This window comes from Chanos chanos, chromosome 12 (genome assembly GCF_902362185.1).
Source record: "Chanos chanos chromosome 12, fChaCha1.1, whole genome shotgun sequence".
Classification (NCBI taxonomy): domain Eukaryota; kingdom Metazoa; phylum Chordata; class Actinopteri; order Gonorynchiformes; family Chanidae; genus Chanos; species Chanos chanos.
The window spans coordinates 21,999,688-22,022,961 of NC_044506.1; the positions used below are offsets into that span (position 1 = coordinate 21,999,688).

At 41.8% G+C, this 23,274-nt stretch overlaps 1 protein-coding gene across 1 annotated transcript; it reads right to left on the reverse strand.

The window, feature by feature from the left end:
• Positions 1-2,004: 2,004 nt before the first annotated feature.
• Positions 2,005-22,701, reverse strand: slc9a3.1 (solute carrier family 9 member A3, tandem duplicate 1). Its single transcript, XM_030788602.1, has 16 exons — positions 22,425-22,701; positions 14,058-14,360; positions 13,299-13,459; positions 13,040-13,118; positions 12,567-12,744; positions 9,589-9,809; positions 9,269-9,471; positions 8,931-9,020; positions 8,564-8,634; positions 6,709-6,838; positions 5,948-6,111; positions 4,413-4,530; positions 4,029-4,214; positions 2,837-2,891; positions 2,634-2,717; positions 2,005-2,273 (listed from the first exon to the last, which is right to left on the reverse strand). Exons 1-16 carry the CDS (start codon positions 22,699-22,701, stop codon positions 2,005-2,007), a joined length of 2,589 nt encoding a protein of 862 aa, XP_030644462.1.
• Between the last annotated feature and the right edge of the window lie 573 nt (positions 22,702-23,274).

Here is a 23,274-nt window from a genome sequence, read left to right on the forward strand (position 1 = left end):
GGTTTATAAAAAAAAGAAAAAAAGAAAAGAGATCGACTACTGCAGCTTCTTTAAGGGTTAGAATTTTACGGTTGAACAGTTACAAAAGACTATGACTTTAGTCTTGAGTTTATTGATCTCTTTTCTTTATAAAGGTATGGTGGACACTTTAGAGATGGTGCCTAAGAAAAGTCTGACTTTTCCTAAGACCGACATTGTCTTCTTCAGAGGTTGTGGAAGTTCAAAACATCAGAATTGTCAGTAGAACGTGCCTTTCTTGATGGTGCTGATAAATAAATAAATCAAAGAGAAATCTTATTTTTAAAATGTTTAAAGGGCACAAAAAAGCCCTTTTCTGCACGAAGAATGAGTATACACTTATCTGTGGTATAAGTTTAGAATTGTTGGGTTTTGTGTATGTGAGTGTGTGTTTGTGTGTGTGTGTGTGTGTGTGTGCGCGTGCGTGCGTGCGTGTGTGAGTGTCACACTATGTGTTTATGCCAAGAACACAATAATATTTGAGGCTTTGCCAGTGGGATGGGGTGTCAGGACCAAACTCAGAATGGAAGGGATGGGTGGAGACTTGTATGGCACAACTTGGCATTTAACCAGTCAGGCTGCACAGCAAGTCTGAAATCAGCCAATCTCTTCTCTGTCTCCATGGACATTTCCAGGTTTCCTACTCTGTTTCCTACGTCCCTTTTTTCCAACTATAACAAAAGAGCAATAATGGACATTGTAGAGCTTTAACTTGAACTCTCTGCCACGTGAGGTTAAGGAAAGAACTGTAGGGTGAGATGTTTAAGTCGACATCAGATTGACTTGGACAGATGTTGAAGGATGAAACATCTTCATTTGCTGAAGCTGTAGAAGTTGCCAGCTCCACCTCACAAAAAAAAGATTCCTCAGCTCTCTGTGTGATGTCATAGACTCTCATCGGTGAAAAGACTAATGGTTTAATATCATACACTGAATGGTTTTTAATATCACTTTGTGACATCTTAAATCATAGCCCACTCACCTGATCACAAAACTGGCATCTTATCAAAGTCTGTCTCTACTTTTTCTTGTCTTAACACTTGTTTTTTTTTTGAGCCGTTTTATTTGGTTTTCTTATTTAATTGTCAATATTTTAATTAAATTATGTGTGACACAAATGTATGTCATATTGTGTATTCTCTATGTGTAAAGGGTTTTATTGTTGTTTGCCTGTGTGTTGAAGATCTAAATAATTTCTAATGAAGATTTGAGTGAGGAGAATGCACTGCATTGCGTACTGAATAAATAGAATTTACTTGCTTTACAAGAAATATGTTCAACATTATGATTCATTTTTTTTTTTCCCCCTACATTAGACTGCGGGTTCATTATTACATTTATGTTTTCAGACATAAAACACATTTAACTTTTTTTTTTCTTTTGCAGTTTCTAGATAAAAGTAAGGTAACTTTACACTTGTTAAATGTTTTCAATAGATATAAGATTCATACCCTTCAATACAGTTTCTGTTACAAGAATATGATGCACGCATAAATAAAAATATTTCTAGATTTGTCTATAGGCATATTCAGTACATCTGATTCTACAAAGACAATCCAGAGTGGCTCAGTAGATGTGATTCATTAGAGAATAATATTTACAGTGGACCCAGAAAGGCTTGTTTGGTAAATGTAAATAAATAAAGGGAAAAAAGGCTTGAATGGACATTTCCTGTGAATTTGGGTAAAGGACCACAGCCAATGACAATGATCCTGAACATCCTGTATCAAGCTGACAGATAAACTGGACACAGAATATTTTCAGAAAATGATGTGTCACAAATGATAATCTAAATCAGGGGTCTGTTTTTTGGAAACAGAAATAAGCAGAAGGTCTCCGCCCCTCTCTCGTGCTCTCATACTCTTACTCTCTCTCTCTCGCTCCTTGACAATATTGTTTCCTGAAAGTGATGAATGAGGCTCCTTGGCAGCCGTACTCAGGTAAGGGGACGCCAGGTGCTCCTGCGGGAGGTTTTCCTGAGGTCGGTTACATGTGAGTTCCGTCTCCCTGGGCCGGATCCTCGGGTTCTGGCGGTGGAGGGATGACGTCAGCCATCACGAAGGAGTCTGTGGAGCGGTCGCTGATCCGCAGCGGCGCTAACCGCCGCAGGTTACTGGGGGTCCAGGGCAGCTGTCTTTGGGCCCTCTGAGAGGGGGCGACGGTGGCGTCGACGTCAGACCCGGGCGCCCATGGGGGGTTTCTCATTGGGGGAGGGGTGTCCATCTCTGGCATGAAGGCTGGGTTCTCTATGCCAGCTAAAAACAGGGAAAGAGAGGAGACGTGTGGAAACCGGCTACACTGCAGCAAAGACTCAACGCAAATCTAAAACTCCATTCATAAATGAATGCACCATGCAAAAGGCATTTCGATTTAAGGCGTGCTCTTTCTTTTCCACACACACTTTAGATACTAGGCATGTTCTTGCTTTTCCACACACACACACACATAGAGAACACGCTCACAGTGTCGAATTTCAAAATTTCACAATGGCAGTTGAGAAAAATGAGCTGTGAGTGCTTTTCAGAAAACCCCTGCTTTTTTTTTTTTTTTTTTTTAACCAAACCATTTTTTTTTGCTCATCCTGCCTTTGTTTTGGTTTCAATCCAAACTCTCACCTCCTGCTGAGTACGTGACTCTCATAGGGAAACTGCTTCCTCCAGACACCCCAGAGGCACTGTCACCCTCAGAGAACTCAAAATCTGCCCAGAGAGAGAGAGAGGAGACCAGGGGGAACAGAGAGAAACCGGTGAATATAAAAAAAAAACGTCACACTTTTGTCAGGCTGTTCACCAGATTAAAGGAGAGCCAGACCTATTACCTTCATCTCCGTACGGATGGGTTTTGCTCTTGTCCACAGCGGTTCCATTTGACATCTGAAATATACAAAAGGACTTAATCAGACATTCACGTCTGAGGACCGGTGGTGTATGCACAGGGGTAGCACCATTTCATTCTAACACGTCAACTGGCCATTCCTCAGAGTCCCATCAATACATGACACGCAGAATAATCCGGAACAGACAGGCCTGAGGATAGGCTATATCAGAAGATCCTCAAACACTATCCTTGGACACCAAGATGGGAAAAAATTCTCTTTAAGGATTATTTCAGACATTTTTGTATGGGAGGCTTCTACACTGTATGGTGGCTTAACGTTAGTTCTCTTCTTCTCACTTTTTCTACCTCATTCTAGGTAAGAGTATCTATGAAAATGAAAAAATAAATAAATAAATAAAACGAAATTAGTCACTTATTTAGCCTCTTATTAACAAAAACTAAAAATTTCTGTATACCGGTGCTGGAAGGCCACTGGATTAGGTATGGAATTATAATTTTATAAGAAATACTCTCTGTGCTCCGGATTCCCAGACTCACTAAACAACTCAAGTTTCTCTCAGTGTAACTGTTCATGCCTCTGCTGCCTCTAGGGTCGTTAAAGGACTTCATTAAGTCATTAAGGATGGGCTTTACACTGGTAATTAATGAGTACTATTTATCCTCAATATCAAAATTTATTAGTCAGTATTGCTAATCAATATTTATGATTAATATGACTGATAATTATGGTTCATCCGTCCAAAGAGAGGAACATTATTGTCAAAACTGCTTGATTATGTGTTTTTTTTTAAGTAGTACCTCAAATTGTTTTAAATAATGAATAAACAATAATAAATAAATAAAAGTGTAATAAGGGAGTACTATCACATGGAGGGAAGAGAAATAAATTCATTTAAATGTTTTATATCACATTTTCATGTGTTTTGCTTTTCCAAATTTATCACGCTATGTTAAAGCTTAAAGCCAAGGGTCACATTTTTAAAATCTTGCCATGGGCCAAGTTTTAGTGTCTTCTCCAAACACTGCAACCCAGAGAAATTACTGTGTGTACTGTGCGAATCTGTGTGTGTGTGTGCTCAAGCGTGCATGTGTGTGTGCGTGCATGCGTACATGCGTGCCTGCGTGCGTGCGTGCGTGTGTGTATTTGCGTGCGTGTGCGTTTGCGTGCATACGTGTTTGTGTTCACGCTGTTCTCTGACCTTCTTGGGGTGTTTGGTGATCTTCTTTGCGGGTGTGACGCCCATCTTGGCCGATTTGAAGGACTCCAGGCGGCTTCTCATGGTTCTTTGGAAGATCTCCTGCACCTCGTTCTCACTCTCATTAATGCCAAAGTGACTGCGGCTGTATCTGTGTCGGTGCTGTAGGGACAGACAAGCACACTGACGCTTAACCCGACTGAACCGTGGGTCAGGGCCATTTATAGAGGCAGAGAACGCAGAAGATGAAACTATGGTATTGGTGTGTGTGTGTGCGTGTGCGTGTGCGTGTGTGTGTGTGTGTGTGTGTGTTTGTGTGTGTGTGTATGTGTGTGTGTGTGTGTGTGTGTTGTTACATACGTTTTTCCTGCTCCTGTACAGGTGCTGCTGCAGTAAGTGATGTGCATTGATGTCCTGCGCTGTGTTCCTCATGTCCTCTTCATAGATGTTCAGTGACACCGAGGGAACGCTGTCGTGTCTGTGTTAATGACCAGAACAAAAAAAGGCAAAATGTTCATGTAAAAAATACAACCATTTAGCCATTTATCAGGCTTAGCTAAAAGCCTGATAAATGTAGAGTAAAGCCTAGTAAAATGCTAGAGTATGTATGTGTAGGTACTATATACAAAACATGAGCGAAGCAGGTTTTGTTTACACAGTGTCTTTTACTTCTCCCTGTTTAAGCAAACAGTTGATGATTGAATCAGTAACTGAACTATTCAGTTAAAGATTTTTTTTAAAATTCAGGCCATGTCAGCAATTACCAAAGCCTCTCTGTCTTTCCATCGCTGCCTCATTAGAAGCCGATTTCATCCTTAAAGGTCAACAGTTCAGATACGTACTGTGGCTATTAGAAACAAAAGCCAGCATGTCACCCGCCCAGAACCAGACATACTGTTCCTGCAGATCACATGGTTTCTCAATGCCCTTTGTCATTAATGATGTGTTTATTATGAGGGTGTCCCAGTTTGTGTCTCACATAAACAAATCCTGTTTATCTTTTCCCCTCCATGTTCTCTCTTATATTTATAACGCCCTCCCGCCGTCCTTCAGACATGTGCTGGCAACTGTTTACACTCTCTGTCCCTTCAGTGGAAACTGAACGGCTAAAAAACTGTTGCCATGGTTTCTCACGGCACAGGTTCCTTTCTTCCACTATCCATGGCTCTGCTTCTTTCAAAGAAAAATCAACACTCTGAAACTGCGCTGCTGGTTCACAAAGCGATGCCCGTTCATGTGAACTGCAGCTGACCTATTCGTGGCTGCCACACTCGACCGATCAGAGCGCAGGAGAAAACACATGCAGTAAAATAATTTCTTAGACATTTCACAGTGGAAGTATGTGGGCTTTTTCATTTTCACGTATGATGAAATATGCCAAATATAGATCACAGAGACCCATAGAATAATCCTATCTGCTTCTGTCATGTCCGAAGAGCTCCCACAGGAAATTTAAATTGTTTTCTTCCCACCAACAAAGTTATGCAAAATTAAGCAACCGTTGTCCTTTCGAAATGTCTTACTGTTGTTATTGTCACTAAAACAACATATGTTCCACATTGAAATGTTAACTTTCTTGCATCTCTTTGGAAAATAAGAAAACATATTTAATGATGACAGATTAATGGGGGGTTCATTCACTTTTTGTTTCTTGGTGAAAATAGCACCTTGGGCACATGTTCGCTAAGCTGTCCAGACGAAACGGTTCGGCAAAATTGTTAGTATGCTAAAGGACAACAAAAATGTCACTGATGAGTGTTTTTGTGATTTTGTGCCTTGTCTTGTCAAAGCGCGACCCAGAAACAGGATACAGTATATTGTTTTCATGTCGAACCCTCATCTCTGCCTCGTTGGAAACTAACTCTGTTTTCGACTATACTGAGGTCAGTGCTTACATGATGGACGTGACAGGCACATTCTCGATGCCAAAGCCAGCTTCCGACGTGTCTGCCATGATGTCGGGCATCACTTCTGCGAATTCCGAGCCAAACTTCTTCTTGAAGTCAACGCCAGCTTTGTCGTCAGTCCGAAGGAATGCTAGAGAACCTCTTCGTTCACCCTAGACACAACAGCAGTTTGGGGAGGTAAATAAAAGGGTAGTTAATTGCACTAAATTAAACGACAATTAACAAGTATCCAGGGTTAAATGATAAAGTTTTGATATGTCTGAGACCTAGTATTCTCATGAGACCTAGAATTCTCAGGTCTTGAACGTTAATGACAGTTCATGGGAAATGTCCCAGGCTGACCTTTTGGGGCTCACTAACCTCTGATACCCTGACTCTTGGGTTAGTCTTTAATGTTTAAAGGTTCCTGTGTAAGAGCGATATTTTGATTCACGCTCCTATTGAGCACCAATGAGACGGTACACGATGGGGCATCCCACTTTTAAAATCATGACACATGACAATTATGAATATTAATCAAGCATATTGTCTAGTCTGAATGCTGTGTATATCTCCAGTTAGAGATAATACAGAGGAAAGCAGCTTCAGGACAAGATATTTATAATAATGTCGTTTTGATGGACAGGTATGATGACAGGACCACTTGTGCTCACTGCTTGGTTCAGATTTAAGGTCTAACACAGTGACGCTGTAATCTTCAATAATCTTGGATGTAGACGTGTCAAATGATTTTACATGACCAAACTTACCTCTGTGACATAGTTTGCAGCATCCTCCAGATTCAGTTTGTGGAAGATTCCAAAGATATAATCTTGAGATTTCCTGGCAGATGGCTTCATTAGTAACCAGCTAATCCAATGTTCTTCAAACTTTTTCCACCTTTGTGTGAGTGTGTGTGTGAGAGAGAGAGAGAGAGAGAGAGAGAGAGAGAGAGAGAAACACATTGAAAGAAGTTATTGCAATTATAGGGGCCAGTTACTGTTACTACTTGTATCATAGACATCATTCATCTAAATGCTAATTATGGAGCAGTCAATATCTCCTAACTACAGGATTTATTCCCGTCAACTGATAATCACTATCTCAACCACTGCGAACAAAATCAGTTCAAATAATTTTATGTAAACCCCTAAAAATCGCACACATAAACGCCCTTTGATTTAAGCTCAGGTGTTCACCCTTACTCAAGGTCACCCTCCATTAAGAACCAATCGAATCCCTAATTCCTCAAGTGAGTGGACCGTTTCCTAATCACTTCTCAAAGCCATTTTATTATTGGCTAGCCTCAAACAAAGGCCGAAGTGAAAGTGAAAGACTGAGGGTTCTATTTTAACGACCTAAAGCGCATGTTCTATTGCGCATGGTTATGGTTATGCCGCTTCTGCTATTTTAATGGCGGATAAAATGGCCGCAAAGTATGGCGCATGGTCTAAAGGGGTTGTGCTTGAGCACTTAATTAATTCATAGGTCCTGTTTCGTTTGCTGTGGGCATAGTAAAGCCCATTGGGCGTAACATGCAATAAACCAATCAGAGTGTCATCTCCCATTACCTTTAAAAGCCCCCTCAGCTTTCACTTTGCTAATGTAACGGGGGAATCAGCAAGAGCAAGAAACTAGAGAATCAAGGCGGTGGAGACAGACTTTCTCACGCGCGAGGTGAAAGAGCGAGCAGTCTAAACGGCAGACAGCCCCTCAAGACGAATCAAGCTTGTCCTCCTTCTCTGTGATTTAAAATGTCCAAAATAAATTAAATATTCGGTGGACAAGGTTTTGGACTTTCTCAATCAAATAAGGCGTTCTCAATAAATAAGGCATTCCTCTTTAGATAGATAGATAGACAGATAGACGGACAGATAGATAGATAGATAGATAGATAGATAGACAGATAGATAGGTAGATAGATAGATAGACAGATAGACAGACAGATAGATAGATAGATAGATAGATAGATAGATAGATAGATAGATAGATAGATTTGGTTGCTGTGGGACATGTGAGGGATGAGGTGGCATAAAAGTCGCTTATATGAATTAAGACATTTGATCCATTTGATTCGTGATCTGTACAAGGTTGCTGGCACTGTTGCTGTCGCTGTGAAATGTCCCCCAAACAAATGTGTTTTATCGCTGTTGTGTATTGTCAGAACTGACCAAATAGCCAATTTCATGCGTCTTTACTCTGTTATCACATGTATCTTTAGAAATCTTGTTGTCCACAGTAATATTTCATTACTATATTTCACTGTATTTTTTTTATGCATGTTTGTATGTTCTCCTGTAACAAACAGGGTTTACTTGCATTGTGAACCCACCTATGTAGGCGCGGATTACTACATTTACATGGCACCCTTAAAATAACAATGAAACAACTGCACCTTTAGACCAGGTTTTTGTTGGTCTAAGCGCAATTGCTTTCAGTTGCAGTCAAAATAGCAACGTGCCACAAGTGCATTTGCTGTTTAAACAATGTCGGCACTGGGCGGAAAGATCACCGCGGGGCCGGTCTGAAACTAGCGATGACACTTACGCCTTAGGTTCGCGTCGCGCCAGGTAGAAGGTTGGGCCCTGAAAGTGTTAATGATATTTTCAGAAAGTGGACGCTCACCCTCTCGTCCACCAGTTGTCTCCTATTCGTCCACAAATGTCCTCAATCGCTGCCAACACGTGGTCAAAAGCCTGTGCAGACACAAACCCATCCATTCACCTGAGGGCCTTCACATCAGAGATCTCTAATATCAGCAATGACTGCGGTGGCAACAATGGAATTAAGTGCAGTCGTTTGACTATTAGCATAATGCTAAACAAATGCAGCGTTTTATTTATACATTTCTCATTTTAGAATACAGTTTAACAGGCCCAACAGATGTAAAACAAAACTGATATGGAGCTGACGACCAGCTAAAACTTGTCCCCCTGTCTTTTGTAAATCAGACGCTTTTCGGCATGTTAGGAGGGTTCTGATTGGCACTTACCCTGTTGTTTACTTTTTCGATGAGCTTCAGCTCTGAAGAGGACACTCTCTTTACCTTCAGCCACTGCACCAGTGGTTTCATTGTGATACCCTGAACGAGGAGGGTTAAATTAACTCACATTGTTGCACTGTCACAGTCTAACAGTTTGATGGTCTAACTCAATCCATGTCCTATGACAGAGAACTTCAGAAAAGACCTAAAGTTGCCCTAAAGTTGCACTGACCAGCTGGCTATGGACAGTGAAGGACAGAGCTTTCCATCGCAGCTGAGTGTCACATCCACTTTAATGGTGTTTATTGGCCACAGTACGGGATGATGTGTGAGGGTGATATGTTTACCTGGAGTATGACAGTGAAGTACACCACAATGAGTGTGGTACTGATCATCAAATTCTTCTCCTTTATTTTGCTTTCATCTAACATGGCTGCCAGGCCGTACGCGACGGCTCCTCTCAGGCCACCGTAACTCATTACTACTTGGTCAATGATCGATATGGGAACCAGTCGGTATTTGTTCAGGATCCAAGTCAAGAAGAAAACTCCTGCAAGCACACACATTAACATATGTGCAGATCTGTTAGGAAACTCACAATGGATTGAACTCTCTCTGTCTCTCTCTCTCACACACACACACACAGGCACACACACATTCATCTTACCAATGAATCTATAAATGAAGATGAAGAGGAGAGAGAGCAGGATGAATCCTGTATTCCAAACCCAGATGGTTTTGTCGATGGCTGTGATGCCAAGGAAGACGAAAATCATGGTCTCAGAGCCGTTGGCGAGAACCTTCATGGCGTAACGCACGGTGATGACAGACTTCTCATCCATGTTGGCGTTCACATACTTCTGACAGCACACACCACAGAAGGTGATCCTGTGACCGGAAACACACAGTGACAGGAATAACATGCACCTCTGTCTATGTCTGAGTCAGATTACTGAGTTCACCTCTGACTATGACTGAGTCAGATTATTCAGTTCATCTCTGTCTATGACTGAGTCAGATTACTGAGTTCATCTCTGACTATGACTGAGTCAGATTACTGAGTTCATCTCTGACTATGTCTGAGCCAGATTACTGAGTTCATCTCTGTCTATCTCTGAGCCAGATTACTGAGTTCATCTCTGTCTATGACTGAGTCAGATTACTGAGTTCATCTCTGTCTATGACTGAGCCAGATTACTGAGTTCATCTCTGTCTATGTCTGAGCCAGATTACTGAGTTCATCTCTGACTATGACTGAGTCAGATTACTGAGTTCATCTCTGACTATGTCTGAGTCAGATTATTCAGTTCATCTCTGTCTATGTCTGAGTCAGATTACTGAGTTCATCTCTGTCTATCTCTGAGCCAGATTACTCAGTTCATCTCTGACTATGACTGAGTCAGATTACTGAGTTCATCTCTGACTATGACTGAGTCAGATTACTGAGTTCATCTCTGTCTATGACTGAGCCAGATTACTGAGTTCACCTCTGACTATGACTGAGTCAGATTACTGAGTTCATCTCTGACTATGACTGAGTCAGATTACTGAGTTCATCTCTGTCTATCTCTGAGTCAGATTATTCAGTTCATATCTGTCTATGACTGAGTCAGATTATTCAGTTCATATCTGTCTATGACTGAGTCAGATTACTGAATTCACCTCTGACTATGACTGAGTCAGATTACTGAGTTCATCTCTGACTATGTCTGAGTCAGATTATTCTGTTCATATCTGTCTATGTCTGAGTCAGATTACTGAGTTCATCTCTGTCTATCTCTGAGCCAGATTACTGAGTTCATCTCTGACTATGACTGAGTCAGATTACTGAGTTCATCTCTGACTATGTCTGAGTCAGATTACTGAGTTTACCTCTGACTAGGACTGAGTCAGATTACTGAGTTCACCTCTGTCTATGACTGAGTCAGATTACTCAGTTCATCTCTGACTATGACTGAGTCAGATTACTGAGTTCATCTCTGACTATGACTGAGTCAGATTACTGAGTTCATCTCTGTCTATCTCTGAGTCAGATTATTCAGTTCATATCTGTCTATGACTGAGTCAGATTATTCAGTTCATATCTGTCTATGACTGAGTCAGATTGCTGAGTTCATCTCTGTCTATGTCTGAGTCAGATTACTGAGTTCATCTCTGTCTATGTCTGAGTCAGATTACTGAGTTCATCTCTGTCTATGACTGAGTCAGATTACTGAGTTCATCTCTGTCTATGACTGAGTCAGATTACTGAGTTCATCTCTGTCTATGACTGAGTCAGATTACTGAGTTCAACTCTGTCTATGACTGAGTCAGATTACTGAGTTCATCTCTGTCTATGTCTGAGTCAGATTACTGAGTTCATCTCTGACTATGTCTGAGTCAGATTACTCAGTTCATCTCTGTCTATGTCTGAGTCAGATTACTGAGTTCATCTCTGTCTATGTCTGAGTCAGATTACTGAGTTCATCTCTGACTATGTCTGAGTCAGATTACTGAGTTCATCTCTGACTTCATGACTGAGTCAGATTACTGAGTTCATCTCTGTCTATATCTGAGTCAGATTACTGAGTTCAACTCTGTCTATGACTGAGTCAGATTACTCAGTTCATGTCTGTCTATGACTGAGTCAGATTACTGAGTTCATCTCTGTCTATGACTGAGTCAGATTACTGAGTTCAACTCTGTCTATGACTGAGTCAGATTACTGAGTTCATCTCTGTCTATGTCTGAGTCAGATTACTGAGTTCATCTCTGTCTATGTCTGAGTCAGATTACTGAGTTCATCTCTGACTATGTCTGAGTCAGATTACTGAGTTCATCTCTGTCTATGTTTGAGTCAGATTACTGAGTTCATCTCTGTCTATGTCTGAGTCAGATTACTGAGTTCATCTCTGTCTATGTCTGAGTCAGATTACTGAGTTCATCTCTGACTATGTCTGAGTCAGATTACTGAGTTCATCTCTGACTTCATGACTTAGTCAGATTACTGAGTTCATCTCTGACTATGACTGAGTCAGATTACTGAGTTCATCTCTGTCTATGTCTGAGTCAGATTACTGAGTTCATCTCTGTCTATGTCTGAGTCAGATTACTGAGTTCATCTCTGTCTATGTCTGAGTCAGATTACTGAGTTCATCTCTGACTTCATGAACACTCTCTGCTCTCACTATCACTGTGAAAGCCTCCTCTCTTTTTCAGTAGCGCTACTGGAGAACTTGTTAATAATGTGATGGGTCAAGTTCCTTGGTTCTGTAACAGTGAATTACAGGGACCAGGTTAGAAATGGCAACTCCTAGTTCTTACGTGCTTTTGCTCAAACTCTGCCCAAGTGCACTGCATTCAGCTATTCAAGGTCTTTAGGGCTAGGACCAGAAAAACTGAGAAAGGGGGAGAAGAAGGAGAAGAAGAAGAAGAAGAAGAAGAAGAAGAAGAAGAAGAAGAAGAAGAAGAATAGGTGTTTCACACAGTGACTAAAACTTTGCACTGTAAAAATGTTGCTGTTCTGCAATCGGTCATCAAAAGCATGGAAAGCTGGTTTAGTTTTGCTCCTTTTAGACTATGTAAGAAATGCAAACTTGCTTGCTATCTCTAAAGAGGTTTTTGATAAAAGTGTTATCCAGATGGTTCTGTAAGGGCTGCTCTTACGAAAGGATGGCGGAGAGTGAGAGCATTTCTGCGGTCAGGTATGACAGGTAGCCCAGCACGAAGATGAAACCAGCCTCGATAATCTGAATGTTCTTGGTGCATCTGGTCAGCAGCGACAACAGGATGGCAAACACAACCCCCACCAGGGACCCGCCAAACGCCACGACGAAGAAAGAGACTGAGAGGGGGAGGGACAGATCCAGGGAAGGGATGTGAGTGAGGGGGAGGAAGAGCACGTGAGAGAGGGAAAGAATGGGTGAGATGTTGAGAGTACACAGAGCGGTCTACCTTACAGTTCAGACAGTACGCTCAGTGATCAGACAGACCATAGAGTTAGATGTTACGAAGTAATGTGTACCAAAACGTTGGGTACTAAGAGTTGGTACAAAGCAATGTGTACTAAGCTGCTGAGTGTTAAGAGTTGGTACCAAGCAATGAGCTGAACAACATGTATTACGGGTGTAAGTCCGTACTTATTCCTTTGACGATCTCTGCAGCGTCAATCTTCTCCCCCCCAAGAGAGACAAAAGCATCAAACACATTATACAATACCTGAGGAGGTGAGGAGAGGAGAGGAGTTACATCATGGATAGTATTTTTAAAATATCCAATAGCAACATAAAAGATATTCATACAAAAAAAAAAAAAAACAGATCCTCCATCAAAGAAAGTCAGTCGCATTTGAGATATGAAGCTGAATTCAGAGCAGACAGACAAGGAGACAAGACTCACTACTGTGACTCCATCATTCAGCAGTGACTCTCCAAACACCAGGATGAAGAGCACCTCATTCACATGCACTTCCTCAAACACGGCTATGACTGCCACTGGATCCACAGCCGCCAACAGGCTGCCAAAGAGCAAGAACTGCAGCAGGCCAATGTCCAGGTCGCCTGTAACACAAACACACACGCACACACACGCACACACGCAGACCATCATGACCTTCAACAGACTGAAAACGTTCACTCATTCACTTTTGTGTCGGGGGAACATTTCCGACCTCGTTATCTCTTGAGAAATATAATGTATAAGACTCCTAGTAACCTGTCACTGAGCACAGTGACAAAAAACACATCAGTGTCCATTTCAGTAAACCAGCACATTTCAAAGCACCCTGTCAGAAACACTTACTTATATACACATACTCCGCTTGGAGTTTCGTTTGGTCACACTTCAAAAGCACTTCAACATAGAATGAGGCTAAATAATCCAGTAAGTTAAAAGAATAAACCCAAACCAGCGGTTCTCAGCTCCAGTCCAGAGGAGCCATAACTCAGAACATTTTACCTCAAGCCCAGCTTTATCCCACCCGATTCAGCTTATGTTATCTGTCCTTGGCCTTGAGAACAACACGTGATGGTGCTTCGGTATTGGGGAAAACTGTGCAGTCTAGTGGTTCTCCAGGACCAGGCCTGAGAAACACTGAACTAAACTGCAGGCCTGTCACTCCGGTTTGTTTATGGGAACTACTAGCTAATCAGCTCTTACCCATAGCTCCTCCCTCGTAGCATCCCCAGAGGGACAAACCCACGGCCGCGGCGTTCCAGCACGTTCCGATAATGGCATAAATGAGGATGGTGCCCAGGTTTCTGAAGAAGAGCCTGTTGGGCATGAAGTAGCCGGCGTCCAGGATGATCTGCGGCAGGAGGTAGAAGAAGAAGTTGGTGGGCGTGAGGGTGAAGGTCTGAGCCTTGTCCGCTCCCCAGATGATCCCGCCCAGGACGAACCCGATCAGGATGAGGAGACCGCTCTCCGGAAACACGCTGGTCAGATGGTGGTTGAGCTCAAACACTACAGAGAAGAGAAGAAAAAAAAAAAGGAGGGGGGGGGGCGTTAGAACTTTTAGGGCGCTACTGCTCATCGTTTCTCCTGATCAAGCAGGTACGTTTGACTGGTAATTTTCTTTTTTGCAAATTGATTCACTGAGCAATATTTTAGAAGAGAGCGTATCATATTCCGTTCTCTTGGTTGGCCATATTGAATCTCAGGACACTGATAAAAAAAAAATCACAATGAAACACCCGTAATTTGTATGGAAAGTGAGAATAACCTTTGTTAAGTGTGCGGTAGATAAGAGTAACTCTAGTTAGGTTTGTAGAACTGATCTGTGAACGCGACGGAGTCAGGTCTCCGGAGAATCAGAATCACCTTAGTTTATGTGTGAGGAGAGTGTGAATAATGTAGTTTGGGTTTGTAGAACTTGTGAATGATCTACTGCCGCACTCATCTGAGTGTATCATTGATCCAGTGTAATATTAACTCCTGTCCATGGGCTTTGTGTGTGGGTAAGAGAAGCATCACACTTCTGAGCAAATGACTACCTTCCGGACAATGTGTTTCCATCTCCAAAAATAGAACAAACGTTACAGTTAATAAAGAACAACGAGGAGTTTTCTGTTCAGTCATTGGCCAGTTGAGTGGGAGATGTACTTTCTGACAGTCTGTGTCTCTGAGTACAATGAGTCACGTTTTATTCCTATCTCTGCCGCTCAGTTAACATTTAAATGCTTTGGATTTTAGATCTTCAGGCTTCTTGCGTCGTCCCTCTCTTCTCCTGAAGTGCCCTCTGTCTCTAAAGACACGTTTGACATTGAGCCAACATCTAAACTGCTGTGTCTAGCGCTCTGAGCCAACTCAAAGTGTGTCAAAATGAACAATGTCTCTTGCTGTCTCTCCTAATAATGATCCATTCTTTCAAAGTATGTTTTTTTTCTCTCCTGCCAAATACTTGCTGTGGGCACAACTGTTTAATTATTTCAAAGTTCTGCGGTAGATTTGCCATGTAGGAAATACCTAAATATGCCAGTTAAACAAGGAACTTAAAAATGACCTTGATTTGATAACAGTGATAGGACCACTTTGACACTTTGACAGACTGTTCTAACTATGCTGCATTGTTCTAACCCTTGGTGTGCTTAATACAAATTTAAAAAAAACAACAACAACAACAACAGTCAGACATATCCACCCACATACCTTTAAATTTCCCCTTCCTGACAAACCACAAGTCCACATGTCTGTGAGTGTGTTTTGCACATTGCTGAGTCATTGAGGTGTCCCTGCAATTCAAGCTGGATTTTCAGCCGGATTACCTCTCACAACCACCGTGGCCCTGAGCACTATTGTCACCTAACTTACAATTACTGTAGGAAAAGATTACACCTCTCTAAAGAAATGCACTCTAAACATGAGAGAGAGAGAGATGTAAAGCTATCGGAGAAGTCCCCCTCTCCCCGCTGAGTACTAATGTAATCGGTGACTAATACTTCCACCGCCTTACAATCTGGGATTGTGTTCAGGTCAGTCAAAGATACTTCTGAGAAAACTCTTTAGGCTCTTCGAGTCCTTTTCTTCCCCCCCTGTGTAATCCATGGATCTTACGATTTTCACTCTTTCTGAGAACTCATTCTTTCTGCTGAACCCTTTAGTCTTCAATGATATAATTTTACTAAACATTAAAGCTCAGGGGTTGAGGGGTTGATTTCGACAACTCGGGAGGTTATTTCAGATCATTTGTTGACGATACTTTATTTTAATAAGTACACACCAGGGGGTGAATCATTTACTATAATAATAAATACGGCATTGGACATGCATGTATGTTTAGTATATGTAGATTGTCCCTGCTGTAAAATCTCATTATGTCAGAATCATTTACTATAATAATAAATACAGTGGATCTCTGCAGCGTCAATCTTCTCCCCTCCAAGAGAGACAAAAGCATCAAACACATTATACAATACCTGAGGAGGTGAGGAGAGGAGATTTTAGTATATGTAGATTGTCCCTGCTGTATAACCTCATTATATCTGTGTACATACCCATCTTTGCCACACCTGCCACAAAAATCCACAAAAACACCAAGTATGGTGTCTCCACGTGGTGCCATTTGAAAGTCACAATCGGGACCCCTGTCAGGTTTTTCACGGTATGGTGAGAAACAACACCCTCCTCTCCACCTGTGCCTCCTGTCGTCGAGGCGACGGCACATGTCAGAAGTACTGCCCCCAACAGGCCAGTGTAGGTATTGTAAAGCATGTTGCAGATGGGTTGAAAAACTCAGTCCAGGTCTAGCTAACGTCTTGGGAGTCTTCAGTGACAGGTCTACCCCTTTGATTGCCTTCTCTTAACAAGTACTTCAGATTTTTCAGAAAATAAGTCAGTAAAGGGCGGCAAGGAGGCGAGGTGTGCTGCCCTGGTTTGGCATTCTCAGCCTTCACTGTTAGCCTCTCCTGCTGCAACTGTCCTTGTCTGATGTTGCTTTTCTGACTTTTTTTCCCCTCTCTCTCTCCCTCTCTCTCTCTCTCCCTCTCTCTCTCTCTCCCTCTCTCTGTCTGGTCAGAGACCAGAGGTGTTTGGAAACTTTAAGCTTTTTATACGATTCAGCGCAGTGTCACTGCAGGGTGGAGTTAGGGACCTCCCCTGTCAAGGCGCTGAGTTTATTCCGTCACGTCGTGTTCTGGGCCAGTTCACACTTTAAAACAATGCCCAGACGTTCCTCTCCGACCTCTGCCTTTAAAGGCCCCCTGAAGGACAGCAGTCTGTTTGATTCAAGCGGAAATCACTTTTTAATGTGATGTTATGTAATCCAAACATGAAGTGTTTGTTTGTTTTATTGTGATGTTATGTAAACCGAACATGAGGTGTTTGTTTTAATGTGATGTTATGTAAAGCCAGTGTAAACTGTTTGTTTGTTTTAATGTGATGTTATATAAACCCAATGTAAAGTTTTTGTTTGTTTTAATGTGATGTCTTGTAAACCTAATGTAAAGTGTTTGTTTTAATGTGATGTTCTGTAAACCTAATGTAAAGTGTTTGTTTGTTTTAATGTGATGTTCTGTAAAGCTAATGTAAAGTGTTTGTTTTAATATGATGTTCTGTAAATCTAATGAAAAGTTTTTGTTTGTTTTAATGTGATGTTCTGTAAACCTAATGTGACGTGTTTGTTTGGATGTGATGTTCTGTAAACCTAATGTGACGTGTTTGTTTGGATGTGTCAGTCTCCTCTAGGTTCATTTCTCTCCTGTCGGTGTTGAACACCTCTAACCACACTGTCTCTCAGAGGAGTCACACCAAACCTGCAGATGACGGCGGGACATATCTTTGTGCCAAATTTAGGAACTGAACTTGATACTTCGTTGACTGAGAATTGCACCATTATCGAATTTGTTACTTATGCTCACACAGAGAGTGAGAGAAAGAGAGAGAGAGAGAGAGAGCAGAGTAAGTCCATAGGCAAACATTCGAGAACTTGTTGGTGACACACTGCGGCAAGGTCAACCTTGATTAAACATTTTTTCAACTGCACAGAAATGATTGAACAGTTATGCATGTCGAAATGCAAATACTTTCTGTCTAATGTGTCAGTGTGTGAGGGCTTTATTTAATGATTCACATGACGGTTTGACGGCTCTGATCTTACTGCATTCTCCTGTACAAATGGTACAGATCTGGTCACACACATTGCTGAGGAAATGTCCTCCACTGCCTCTTTCACACTCATTTGACATCTGCCCATTTCTTCATCTCTAAGCCCTTCTCTATTTACTCTTATTACTCTTTCCCTGGATGTCATTTATACTGCTTACTGATCAACTGCTTTGAGACTCAATTCAGCTTTGTTCACCTCAGTTCAGCTTGGATCAAATGTAAATCCAGTTTCAGTAAAACAGATGTATTTGTTTGGAACATTTTACCTGTATTTTTATGCCTTTAAAATCATAGTGGTCTATTCTACTGAATAACAAGATATCAGCTACTGACATCAATATTACCCATTACATAAGTGTATAAATGTAACTGGTGAATGTATGACTTTTATATATACAAATTCCATATATAAGTTACGGGAGACTGGAGATATAAAAATGTAGTTTTATGTGCATTATGTTTGCATTAGAATTGTATCATCTTAAAACAGATAATCACCTTATGCACTATTTCACAATCGAGGAGAAAGTCATAAAACGAATCGTTTATTATTGCGTCGTGGACTACAAAACGTATTGGCCCAGTGAGAGAAAGCTCTGTATCTTGTACACTACACACTATTGTGTAATGTGTAAAGACTGCTGTAGCCCTGACATGCATTAAGGCAGCATTATATTCCTAAGCCTGCTTTGCTTATGCACAAAACTCCGTTTGGTGTTGTGATCAGAGGACAAATAACTAATTATCTCAACAACAACAGCTACAACAACAACAACCATAACAAAAGTGTCTATTAATCATGTATGGATGTGTTATGTTGAGCATTCAGGGACAGTAAGTTGTGATAATTACATGATGAATGAGACGAAGCACACAGAGTGTTCTATAATGATCAACACTCAGCCTGTGTGCGTAGGTCGCTGTGAGACAGGTATTCATTTCACACCTGGCCATGGTGAGCTGGCTGCCTGAGACAGAGCCATGCATGACTTGGCAGGAATGGCTGTTGTGACCGGGGGAGCAATTAGTCTCACTCTCTCTTTCTTTTCTTTTTCATTTCGCACCTTTATGGGTCTCATTCAGAGACAGATTAACCTGAGCCGTGTGTGTTCCTAACCGGACCGTGGAGGGGGGTTGCCGTGTAACACAGATGGCGTGTCGCATGACAGAGTTTGGCTCGATCCAAACTGTGGTCGAGTATATGGAGATGAACTGTCAATCTAACATGTTTAGTTAAATCAGTAGGCCCTGTGTTGCTGCAAGCAAATGATCAAAGTTATTTATTTCTTCGGTCAAGTCGATGTCAACACAACCAAACCTGTGACACAGTCAACCCAGGGCAGCAGTCATGTCTCTGCGTCTGACTGAAGGACTGAAACTAACAGGATATGATGTCACTGAATGGTTTATTCCATTTCAAAAAGCTTCACCTTGGCACCTCAGGAACTGCTCTGTGTGTTTGGTTTGGGGATGTGTGTGTGCGTGTGTGTGTGTGTGTGCGTGTGCGTATTATGTTTGCCACAGTCTTAAGCCTTCATGGCTTGTGACGATTTCAGTTTGGGTTTTTTGTTTGTATTTTTTCATCTTCTCAGTTAAATCGACCCGGGTGTTTGTGTAAGTCCATTATTCACGGTAAACTAATCTCAGAATGAGAGCTGGACAAATAAGTCATAAACCTGTATCGTAATTTACATCACAATGTTTCACTCAATATCAAAATGATAATGAAATTTACAGGAGGTGCATGGATGAATTCTAAGAAGCTCAGAAATTGATTTCTGCTCTGGAACTCACGGCGACAGGTTTTACAGTTTTATTTTAGGCATTTTAATATTTACTGATTTAGTGATTTATTAATCGTGAAATCGCTGCTCAGTAATAGAAATTTATGCTCAGTGTTAGTCTTTCTCCCTCGCTGTTAATGTTTTGTCCTAGCTTCTGCAGAAGAACCTGTCTCTTTTGGCTTCGTCATCCCTGTTTGTTGTGGAAAAAAAAATCAATGTAGAGATTTTTTTCTGAAAATCAGAACAATCGTCAGGTCAGAGACAAGACCTCTGAAAAGATAAGGCAGAACCCCCGGGGCTGGACGTTGAAGTAACCAAAGTGCAGTAACAGTGTGTAATTATGACTATGAATAGAACAGCAGGAACCTTTACAGCACCACTGGGTGGGAGCCTAAGTCACTCTGAAAACCATTTCATTTGTTTACCAATTATGAAACAAATGAGTTACAGTGACTTTCATAAACTTTAAGACAACAGTTAATACTCATGTGCTTGTCGCATCCAAAGGCAGTGACAGGGCGAAATCGCATGAGCGTCCGCGGGCACATGTGAACGCATTTTATTTGGGATGAGTCACTCAAAACTAAACCGACCGGCTACGAGTTTTCTTTACACTGCATTGTTCATTGTACTGTTAAAAGTGCGCAGAGAAGTAAATTGGTCTGGGAACAAGGAAAATCATGGCGGAGAGCCAACATCATAAAAAACAAAAGAAAACAAATTAAAGAAAGAAGAAAGAAGGACAGAGTGAAGGACAAATGGTCTGACCTTTCCCAAGAGCTTGTCCCATCTGCACACGCAGAATCCAAGTGACAGAGATCTGATGGTCTCAAAGTAAAACTAAACTAGTCTTATTTTGCTTGTTCACGTGCTGTTTTTGTCTTCTTTTTTTCTTTTTTTTTTTCTTTAAATTGCTTATGTCATTAAAAAGCTAGGAGCCAGTTCACTTTGTGCTTTAGCCTTTTTTGAGTGAGATTACATATTTTAAAACTGTTTGTCAGAGGATCATCATTAGTTTAGACTTCACTGAGGTTCACGCTGTGCATGTGTGTGTGTTTGTATATGTGTGTGTGTGTGCGTGCGTGCGTGTGTGTGTGTTTGTATATGTGTGTGTGTGTGTGCGTGTGTGTGTGTGTGTGTGTGTTTCATGATCTAAGATAAGACAAGACCGCAGACACACAGTTAAATGGTTATAAAAAGTGCAATAACCGCTGAAACTGCACGGGTATGAGGTATTTAAAAACCACTCTCCGGCACTTTGATTTGGGGAGATCCCAAAGCTTTGCTCCTCAGTGTCAGAGAACACATACGTGTGTATACTAATGAGAACACATACGTGTTTATACTAATGGCCTCAGAATTTCCATTCAGCAGGACCTCAGCTCCTCCCTGCAGGCCTGTCACTCTCTCACCACTATAAACAGTTCAGAGAGAATCAGACCAAACGTGGTACAAACAGCTGTGTATTTACACAACAACTGCAGGACTTTGTGTTGTGTAACAAAGTTTCTCTTTTGTTACAGGTGCGTGTCTCGTATAGGTTGTACACATCAGCATTTATCGAGGCTGCAGAAATAGCCTTCTGTGTTTACAGTGTGTTACTGAAGCGATCTGAAACACACACTTCAGGCTTGTTGTGTCAATTTGATGTGACTTTTCTCCGGCAGGACGTAAGCACACTTAGTTTGAAATTAGACACCTGAGAAAGACTCAGGTTATGGTAGTATGATGAAATTTAGTTTTCCAGCACTAATCTTGGGAGGACTGTACGTGTCAGATGTATCAGACAACCATTTGACAATGAGCTGAGAGCTTTGTCGGGCGACTTTGTGATGATATTATCAAACCAATGACAGAAACCTTTGGGTGGGGTGGGTCAGTTAAAACGTATGAAAAATGAACAACCAGAGAAGGTGTACAACAGCCAGTTAAAGTATCTCCCATGAGCAGCGAACTAAAGCCTTCTGGCATAATGTCTGGCATCTGCCACAGTGCACTGTTTCACAGAGATCCATCTGAAGATGACTCTGGACTGTCATGGGAGTTTACGAGTGGTAGATGCATGTTTTTAAGATTGGTGCTCTCTCCTGCAGGCCAAGGTCATGGAGATGGCATGCGGTAAAGCCCAGCACCTTAAACAGATTGCCTGGGTTTCAACTGCGGTGAGGACACAGGTTTACCATTGACCTAAGGTCAAGAGATTTGACTGCTTTTCACAATAGTTTACCTTAGACAAGGCTGCCATAATTACCTCAGCAATACATAATCTATTGACATGAATGGTCCACTCAAACAATACCTAACAGTTATCAACATACATAAATACCATAGCAATGGGGCATGACATTCACTTTGATGTGATGTAAGAGTGTATATTATTGCATGTATTTACTTATTGGAGGCTTTATGGAGCATCTTGACTGGAGTGTTAAGCATCATTTGTATTATTACTCGTTAAACAATTATAAATCTGCTGCCTTAATCCTCAATCAGTAGAGATGAGTCAACATCATTCTAAAGTGAAATCATTCCTAAAAAATGAAATAAATAAATAAATAAATAACCCATTAAGTGGTACAGTCTAGATATGCTGCTGTTTTCACATTACCAGCACAGAGCACCAGCACCAGCTCCAGCTTACCCAGTTTACAGAGCCAGCAGACCAGGATCCAGAGGGCCACGAAGTAGGGCACAGTGACGTGACTCCACTTCCAGGAGACAATGGGTAGTGTGGTGATGTTCAACGATTCTCCATGGCCTCCTGATTCCCCGTGGCCTCCTGATTCCCCGTGGCCTGAGGACGTGGCGGTCTCCCCGTGGCTCGTGTCGGAGCTGGAGCTAGCCAGGCAGGGTCTTCCAAAACACAGCAGCGACACGAGGAAGAGGAGGGGGAGGAAGGCAGGCCACCTTGGAACCATGACTGCACTGAGATGAGACGTTGACAATGATAAAACGTTTGGGCTAGGACACTTTCAAGGCTCTTCCCTCTCTCTCTCTCTCTCTCTCTCTCTCTCTCTCTCTCTCTCTCTCTCTCTCTCTTACTCTCTCTCTCTCTCTTACTCTCTCTCTCCCTCTCTCTCTCTCTCTCTCTTACTCTCTCTCTTACTCTCTCTCTCTCTCTCTCTCTCTCTCTCTCTCTCTCTCTCTCTCTCTCTTACTCTCTCTTACTCTCTCTGTTTGTCTCCTTTCTGACTTCTCTGTCTTCTTTCTCTCCTCTTTTCTCTATCTACCTCCTCTAGGTATCCTCCCCTCTCTCTTGGTTCTACCTCTTTCTTAATCAGTCCTGGTGTGTCAGCAGCAGTAGCTGTAGAGATACCTGTGTCCACTATTCTTGTCCCTCCTCCTTCCAGACACTCAACTACCAGGTAATGGGAAGACTGAAGCTCCTCCCACTGTTTCTCCCTACCCCTGTACATGGCTCCACCCACTTAGTCTCATTGAGAAAGGTTTGTTGAGTCAACCCTGGAAAAAAGGATGGAGGTTTTTAATGC